Source organism: Carya illinoinensis, chromosome 9 (assembly GCF_018687715.1).
Source record: "Carya illinoinensis cultivar Pawnee chromosome 9, C.illinoinensisPawnee_v1, whole genome shotgun sequence".
NCBI classification, from domain to species: domain Eukaryota; kingdom Viridiplantae; phylum Streptophyta; class Magnoliopsida; order Fagales; family Juglandaceae; genus Carya; species Carya illinoinensis.
Window position 1 is genome coordinate 5,244,052 of NC_056760.1, and position 8,829 is coordinate 5,252,880.

The window sequence follows — 8,829 nt, forward strand, 5'->3', positions numbered from 1 at the left end:
ATGGAGCCTACATAAATGTATGTACACATGAGATATCAAGTGTCTTCTATGAATTTGTTTTCCATGAATGGATTGGGTAATAGAAACAACTAATTAAATTGAAGAGCCCTAAGACATTCTTATCACTTAACTTTTGAATTTACTTTTTGTTAATAATTCTCGAATAATTATTTAAAATATTAATATTCTCTTTTAAATAATTATCCATTATAGTCATAAAATATAAACACATACTCGATTATAGAATATCGTATTATTAAAAATATTGTTTATATAAATAATTTTAGAAATAATATATTTTATTACAAATAAAAATACCACATTATCTCTATCTACTTATATTCAGCCAATAGATCCAATATTTAAAAATAAAACAATGAAAAAGAGACCGTCTATGATTCTATATGTATATAACAGAAATCATTTTGTTGTGACTTTATAACCAATAAGGTCACTCGAAAAAGAGTTAAGAATTTAAAATATATATATATATATAAATAATAATAAATAAGAAATAAGAATAAAAACTGAGCCAACCAAACAGTAAAAATTATTTGTTTTCGCTTTATTCAAGGAGAGTGATTCAAGGATAGTGGTTTTTGTTTTGTTTTTATTTTCTTCTTTCTGTGGGGGAATTGGACTTTTTATTTGCAGCACCTTGTACTTTGTTTGAAAAAGCAAAGCTGAGACGGGAATTGAGAGAGTCTGTTATTTTCCATTTCTGTGATAGCTGACCCATTTACTTTGTTGTCTTTCGCGTTTCTCTCGAGAAAATTTTGGAGATTTTCCGGGAAAGTTCGGGATAGACACTGACAATAATTCAAGAAAAACCGTGTTCTTTGTTTCTGTGGGATATTAGCTTTTTTTGTTGATTTTTTTTTTTTAATCTCTGTGTGCATGATCATCTCTCAAAACCCTTCCTTTACCCAATCCATTTACCAATCATACATGCACCATCGTAAAATTCACAAACTATAAGGTAAATTCTAAAAAAGCAATAAAAAAAAAAGTTTCTGAATCCAGGAGAGCTATCAAATCTCCATAGTAATCCTTCTTTTTGACGGAAAAAAGTCTGGATAGTTCTCAAAAACCAACCGGAAGGTACCGTCCGATATCTAGGTGATTTCTAAAAATCGAGTTTCTTTTCTGGATAGATTAGAACCACATGAGTATCTGATCTGGTTTGTGAGTCTTCGCCGAAATCCGGTTTTCTGATCTTGAATTCCCGGAGCTAAATCATGGCGAAGAAATCAGGGTCATTGGAATACTGGAGGAATTACTTCAGGACTGCGAATTCGGACATTTTCGACATAATCGACCATGCGATCATGGTGGCGGCTTCGGACTGCCCCAAGGAGTTCAGGTTGCGGAGGGATCGAATCGCCGAGAGGCTCTTCTCGTGCAGACTGACCCGATGTTTGGGTTGCGACCGGGTCGAGTTGGCGGTGCCTGGTGGTGAAGAAGAAGAGGAAGATGATGATGGTGGAGGTTGTAAGAGCAGTGGGTTTGATAGAGGTAGGTGTGAGTTTGAGGCAGGGGGTAGCAAGGAGAGCAAGGTGAATAGCAGTAGAGATGATCAGGGAGAGATGAACATGAAACGGGTTAGCACTTACAGCTATGGAGATGCTGAGGCATTGACTGATGAAATCGAGGAAGAGTCTCAGATTGTTGAAGAGGTCTTGAGGATCAAAGAGATTCTTTATAACAGTGAAGAAGAGGTATGTGTCTTCGGCAATTCAATTGAAATTGTCTGTTTATCTGCTTTAGGTTAGCATTCATGTTTTCTGGTTCAGTTCTTTGATACTTGCATGGCAAAGAGGCTGGAGGTCTTGTAAATGCTCTTGATGACGAATTAGAGTACTTTATCCTGCAGTCCTGAGGGTTTTTGAGATTGATTCTGAATATTTTTGAAGAATTATTGTTTGTTTGACTGGTCCCCTGAGAATCCTTTACTTGGTTGAGTTTCTGGTTTCTTATTTGTGGTACTTTGGTTGATGTTGGGCAGCCTGATTCAGTATTGTTTGACTCGTTGAGGAGGCTTCAGTTGATGGCTCTGACTGTGGATATTCTGAAGGTTTGATTTGAATATTTCCTGTGGCCATTGGATTAGTTTGCTATTTGTCTCGGCAGCAGCTGTTGTCTGGTTGCTTTTGTTTTTACAAAAGATTTTGATCAGTATCGGGTTGACACAATTTTTCTTTGCCAGGCAACTGAGATTGGAAAGGCTGTCAATAGCCTTAGGAAGTATGCATCAAAGCAGATTCGTCACCTTGCACGGACTCTTATCGAGTATGAAACTATTTTCTCTGGCCAAGTGCACTTCATCAGCCCTTTATGCTTATTTGGCATGATTGAGTTTAATCATTGATTTTCGGCATTGAACCTGCATTTGGCATTACTATGGTTTTTATGCGTACTTCCTCTTAATTGCCATATCTGCTTTTGCACTTTCTAGCATTAAGCAGTGTTTGTCGTCAAATTTTCTTCAGGGTGCATTAAAGGCCAGGTATTGATTTGGTAATGAAATCACATCGTATCCTTAATTAAGCTAACCGACACCGATTTGTGCAAGCCTTTTACCATTCGAATATTCATCATTTATCAAGTATGAAAAATGAGATCCATGCCCAGTTGCTGGTTGCCGTCATCCGCTTTTGTCGTGTTTATGCATTCTGTCTTTCATTCTCACAAGCACGTGAATACCCGCCCGGTGGCAAAAATCCTTTTTTGTTGGAATGAATTACCGACAATTGTCTCCTTTTGTTTGTCCGCACATCTATGGGACAGTTCTTAACCCACTATTACATTCGTTTGGTTCTTTAATTGTCTTGGTTTATTTATAATGAATCTTAACAATATATCGAATCTTGATTTTGTCACTTTCAGCGGTTGGAAAGACATGGTTGATGAGTGGGTCAGTGCAACGACGACTATTGCGGGTAAGAACTTGTTTACCAATATTCTACTATACCTTGAGATGGACCTGCTGTTATTATCTTATTTATAAAATTAGTTTCAGGGACTTATTTTATCCATGATTTTGTAGGTGCAGAAGGTACCTCAGATTCTGTAAATCCGTCTGTAGTTGATGAAGAAGAGGGGCTTCCATCTCCTCCACTGGATGAAGGAGTTTTCTTTGCTACTCAGCCCACATCAATGGAGCTCTCTCAGGTACATAACCTTTTTCCGCATTTGTTTAAGTTCATTGGGAAACATGTCTTCTTCTGGTTGTAGTGTTTATGGAACTGACTGGAGTTTGCTTCTTTGGGTGTCTGATAACTGCGCTACTCAAAAGTTCTTTGATGGCATGGATGATGATGGAAGTGAGTTTAATCTGCAATCTCTTATGCTTATCTTAAATAGCTTTCGCCACTCGGTTCTTAAATTGGATTCCCCACTTCTTAAATTCATGATTATGAACGGGGAATGTTGTTTCAGATCCTCGAGACAGTGGGGAATTCAGCAAGAACCGTGATAATGGAAGAAAACCAGCACAAGAGTTTCAAAATAGTACAAAGCAGAAACTGCAGATGCCCAATGTGGGGAATGTGCTGGCAAAGGACAACAAGAGTCATCAAGCGAAGAAACAGGAAGTCTTCCTGAAGCCAAGTAAGCCATCAAACACTGATTATGGGCCTGGAAGACCTCTCAAACCAAGTGCAGAACAAATGGTCAATAATGAGACAAAATACAAGCAAAAATCTGATAAGGTTGCTATACAGAAGAGGCCAGCGGGTGATCAGCAAGATGTACGTAGGAATCTCTTGTGGTACTAAATTTGTAGCTTTTAAGCTATTCCTGATCAGTTTTTTCTTGTTAAACTAGAAATTCAAGCGTTCAGATGAGGTTGCAGTCCAAGTGAAACTTGAAGCTACCAAGAGAAAACTTCAAGAGCGTTACCAACAAGCTGAGAATGGTATGTCTCTTCCCCTAGAGTTTCGAGAATTCAGTATTTAATACCTAACAATCTCTGTCATTTTAGTTGGAGCCAGATGTCTTTCCTGAAATTAGTGAAATCATAAAAAAATGTGTAAAGTGGGAGTTTTGGAAACTTTGAATAGCTTAGGAAACAATATAATTTGACGATGGAGTCCTCCCTTCCTATTCGTCAGCTTTGAGTTTAGATTCTTGGAAAACCTGTTAAGGCTGTAATTCAATTTTTTTTTCCTCTACAGCTAAGAGGCAGCGGACGATACAGGTTATGGAGTTGCAAGATCTCCCGAAGCAGGGGCTTGGCCATAGAAATCCACATGTAAAACCCGGGAACCATAATCGGCATTGGGCACATGGACGGCGCTAGGTTGTTTTATCGTAAGTGAAACTCAGCTGTTCAAGTTCTTCCATGATGAAGTTGGTGGAAGAACAGAAACAACTCCCTCTACTCTGGTTTGACATATCTGAGCATCGACAATAACAAATTCTTTCCCCATTTCTGCTGGAGAAGACAATTCTGATTGAGAGGGAAACCAACATTTGTTTACTTTTTTGCTAAATTGAATACATTAAGGTATAGGGACTTTTCTGTCCAACGAGGAGGGTCATAGCTTATGAAGTCTGAACTGAGTCCTGAGATAAATGTTTGTAGACAACCTTTATCTGCATCTGCTTATTTGATTGACATACCTGTCAAAAAAATTTTCCTCCAATCAAGACTTTAGCACCATGGGATCATAGTAGTTAGTTTGCACAGAATAAGTGCATTTTCGCAAACTCTTTCCCGTATGTAAACTTGTGGGAATTGATTAGGGTGTATGTTCATGCAGATTGCACTAACTTTTATAATAAATGCACATTTGGTAAATTCCCTTTTCAGTCTTTGGATCAAGTGGTTTTCTTGAGCAAGCTTATTTTTTATTTTTTTCTTATGCTGTTAATGAGAGGAAATAAAGCTCTGTTCATATATATACATATATATATGTATATGTATATATACAGAAAATGTGGACAGTGGACGACAGAGAACATTTATTTCAGGAAAAAAAGGTCTGCTACAGGATAATCATAACCCTAGAAGTCAACGTTTAGATGTTATAGCACATGCATTCATTTGACACAAAAAAAAAAAAAAATATATAAGATTTGGGACGTTAGTAGTTGCCCTAATAATAATAATATAATGATAATGTTGGTAAAGAATGGTGTCCTTTTATTACGGGACCTACACCTACTTTTTTGTAATTTTTGTTTTTTTTTTTTCTCGTCTAATTCCGTGGGCTTTTAGGAACCTCAGCTGACCTCAGCCATGGCGTCGTTCCACACGCACCGTTTTGACCACTCTCCCATCCTAAAGTCTTAAGTCTTGAGTCTCGACTGTCTATAGCTGATGAACGAGTCTTTGTCACCTGCCCTTCTTGACTGTTCAACACACATTCAATTCTATAGTCTAAAAGCCATTTTTACTTCTTACCCTCATTATTTTAGTCAGTGCATGTGGAAGCACATGCAAGCAGCTTTGATAAACGATAAATGAAAAAAAGAAAAATTATTTATATATAATGAGAAAATGTAGATCATTTGATTTGAAAATATAAGGATTATAATCTCGTGGGTTTCACATATAAAATTGTCATAAGAAATCTATAAAGATCCTAATATTTTTATGTGTCATATAGTTAGCGCATCGACCCTTGTCTTTTACTATAGTAATTAAAAGGTTGTTGAGTGATTTATATTTTTATATTTTTTTAAAACAATAATGAGACTTAAAAGAGGGCATGAACCACCAAGAACAGCGCAAATGAGATTCATGTAAGTTCTAATCATTTTTAAATAGCTGCGTTGAATACGCTTTCAGCATCAAAGCCGGCCAACTACTTTCTATCTTGCACCAAAAGAAAAGGCTGTGAACAATGTGTGTGTGTGTGCGTGTGTTTGTTCCGTCCTTTTATTTACAGCTGCATTTATATCTACCAAGAAAGCACAAAGGAGGACACCAAAGGGAAGGGGAAAAAAAAAAAGTGGGAAAGCCATATATGTACGTGTTGTCTGTATATCTGTTGTCCATATATAGAAAAACCCTATGGGTTAAGCAAGCACGAAAGACCATAATTACAAAAATGCAAGAACTTGGAAAGAAATGACTAGTTGTTGCTTAAAAAAGTAAGTAATTAAAACACAAGTACTGGATCTTTCTGCCCTCTTCCTGCTCAACTTGCTGAGATATTGCCCTGTTGTTGTAGTTGATTTTGATTTTGTAACTGTGATGAAAGTTCTGTGGGCGAGTCTTTAGTTTTCCAAGAATTTAGTGTGGGGACTGAAGAGATGAGGAAACTCAGCTTGAGCAATGAATGATAACCCTCCTCATCAAATTGCTTTTAAGATTGGAATCTTTAGAAAAGTGACAAAATCCAAAAGATTTCTCTCCTCTTTGTCTGTGCGCAAGCCACATAACACATATAGTATTCCTACTTTTAAAACAGTCAAAAGATTGGGCTATTCATAAATATATACCATTCCTCATCTTTCTCTCAAAGGAAAAAAGCGAATATAGTCTCTTTGAAAACTTGTTTGGTAGTGGGGGGTGGCGGCAAAGAGATCAGGTGCTTTGCATTGTTTGCTTTGATCTTAAAACTAAAATTGGGTAGGCCAAAGGCATTGATATGTTCTTATCCTATGCCTCCTCACCCATAATGTCCACATATATTTGTAGTTTGAGTAGGGCAAGTAATGCCACCTTCCCACTCATCTCATAAATTAGGCAAAGGAATAAGGAATAAGGAACCAGGAAATACGCCGAGTTAATAAAGAAAGCCAAAAAAAGAAAAAGAGGTCTTGTTCATGCCCTTTGGACACCTAATTGGGATGGGAAATAGGGAATCATCATGCTTTTTCATTGCTTTTTATTGAGGCAAAATGTCACCTAAACTGCACAACCAACCAACATTTTAGTGCAAATGACCTAAACAATCAAGCTCAAGACTTGAGGCTAGCTTGGAGAATAAATCATTTTGTTGGTCCATCACAGGTCTAGGTGTGAAAATTGTGGAAAACAAATCATTTTTCATTAATTATAGATAACATTTTCCATTTAGCATGGTAGAAAAAGTTCCAATATTATGTGTTTATCCATTTCTTTTTTAAAGTTCAAAAATACAGAGAGATAGGTTTCTGTCTTGGTTGGTTTTCTCCTTCTCTCTCACTTTTTTTTTTTCTTTTTTTTTTTTTTAACCTCTTGAATTTGTTGGCTGTCAAAGTCAAGGTAATCTTTCCCCCTGTATTTAGTGGAAAGGCAAAAGGTCCTGACTCCTTCCTTTCCAATCCATCTTTTGCTCTAGTGGACAACAGTATATTTGACTCTTAACTTCTTCCTTCCCATTTGTCTCGGTGGATGTAAAAGGATTCTAAAGCTATAAAAGGTGCTCATGTTCTTTCCCTATAGCCTCATTTTTTTAAAATAAAATAAAAATAAAAATAAAAAGATATTATAATAAGAAAATTTAAGGTAAAAATGTTGCTGAAACCAAAAGCAAAAATGTTTTGTATCTTAGTCTTTGACTCTTTTGAGTTATTGTATCTTTTTCTAGGCATTGTATACCGATTTCAATAAAGTAGGTACTCCTGATCACTTTATTATCGATTGGTTTTTTATGAATTGTAAATAAATAATTATAAGGAAAAAAATCATAAATAAATAAATACTAAATCACATTAATTTTGGAATTTTATAGAATAATCTTTTAAAAATTAATACAATATAATATTAGGTGCCGACTTTTGTGAAGTGGGTGGGCCTTGACCACCACCGAAATTTAAGTTCTGCCGACACAAATGGGTCCCTCAATTGGAGGGGCCCAAGCCCACAGAATTTTAGTCGGGTTTGTTCGTACATCACACTCGTTTGTCCGCTTCGCCAAATTTTCAGCAACTTTAATACTCGTTTTTTTTTTTTTTTTTTTTTCTTTACAAAATAGACCTAGGAAAATCACTGAAAAAAAGTCTCCAACTGGGATCAAATTCATTATTTCCTCTCTCTCTCTCTCCCTCCCTCCTTCTTCTTCCTTTTTTTTTTTTTGGGCGCACATACGTATATGTATTTACATTGTTACGATATGCTTATGGGCACGACATAAGAATTGTCACGACACAGAGTATGTAACAAGATTAATGTTCTATGAGAATAACTGGCCTCTACGAGGAGTTTTCCTAATGTTTGGAATTAAAAACGACAAAGGAAAAGGTTAGTTATAAATTTATAATCGAACGACTCGACCTTTACTTGTACATCAGTTGCCTTTAAAAAAAAAACAGTAAAAACCAATTTTGACGTAAATTTTCGTGTAAAATTACAACGATAGAGTGTCTATACTTTTGGCAGCTCTAACGGAACAACTACGGACACATGGAACACTCACACTATATTTGATTTACAGATACGAATCCCTAGGACAGGCTATAATTAAAGTATCATTTGGATGTTAATCTTAATTGAGATGTATTAAGTTATTTATAAATAGTAATGAGTTGAGATGTTGGAATAAATTTTATAAGGTTCACTTAAGATGAATTTAAATGTGTTTGAATGTTAAGATGAGTTTATATATATTTATTAGAAGTTAAAAAAAGTTATAGAGTCAGCGTATAAAGAAGTGTTGAGTTAAAAAATATTACGAGTCTCATATGTAAAGAAATTTTGAGTTGAGATGAATTTAATAATTTAAAAATTGAGTATTTTGATATTAGACTCAACTTTAAATTAGACTGAATTAAATCGATCTCAATTGAGTTTAAGTTCTAAACTAGGGCAAACAATCTTATTTAAGAGTCTTGGGTTATATAGAAAGAACGAACGAGCTGGAGCAAGTTTGCAGGATCCTACTTCGAAGAAGAGAG

The 8,829-nt window shown here is 35.7% G+C and overlaps 1 protein-coding gene across 2 annotated transcripts; it reads left to right on the top strand.

Annotated features, from left to right (window-relative positions):
• Window positions 1–573: 573 nt before the first annotated feature.
• On the top strand, window positions 574–4,812 carry LOC122276488 (probable mediator of RNA polymerase II transcription subunit 26b). Of its 2 annotated transcripts, none has more exons than XM_043086257.1 (9): window positions 574–1,718; window positions 2,006–2,074; window positions 2,207–2,289; window positions 2,887–2,939; window positions 3,053–3,171; window positions 3,296–3,323; window positions 3,439–3,749; window positions 3,826–3,916; window positions 4,176–4,812. In XM_043086257.1, exons 1-9 carry the CDS (start codon window positions 1,239–1,241, stop codon window positions 4,298–4,300), a joined length of 1,359 nt encoding a protein of 452 aa, XP_042942191.1. In that variant the 5' UTR covers window positions 574–1,238; the 3' UTR covers window positions 4,301–4,812. The 2 variants fall into 2 exon arrangements, with proteins under 2 accessions (XP_042942191.1, XP_042942190.1); XM_043086256.1 differs by having other exon boundaries at window positions 576–1,718; window positions 3,047–3,171.
• Window positions 4,813–8,829: the final 4,017 nt, after the last annotated feature.

What these genes read in the sequence shown, in the direction of transcription:
- LOC122276488 (XM_043086256.1), top strand. Translation starts at nt 1,239, where the DNA reads ATGGCGAAGAAATCAGGGTCATTGGAATACTGGAGGAATTACTTCAGG. An exon ending in TTTATAACAGTGAAGAAGAG is followed by an intron (nt 1,719 to 2,005) that starts GTATGTGTCTTC and finishes GATGTTGGGCAG; the next exon opens with CCTGATTCAGTATTGTTTGA. An exon ending in CTTGCACGGACTCTTATCGA is followed by an intron (nt 2,290 to 2,886) that starts GTATGAAACTAT and finishes TGTCACTTTCAG; the next exon opens with CGGTTGGAAAGACATGGTTG.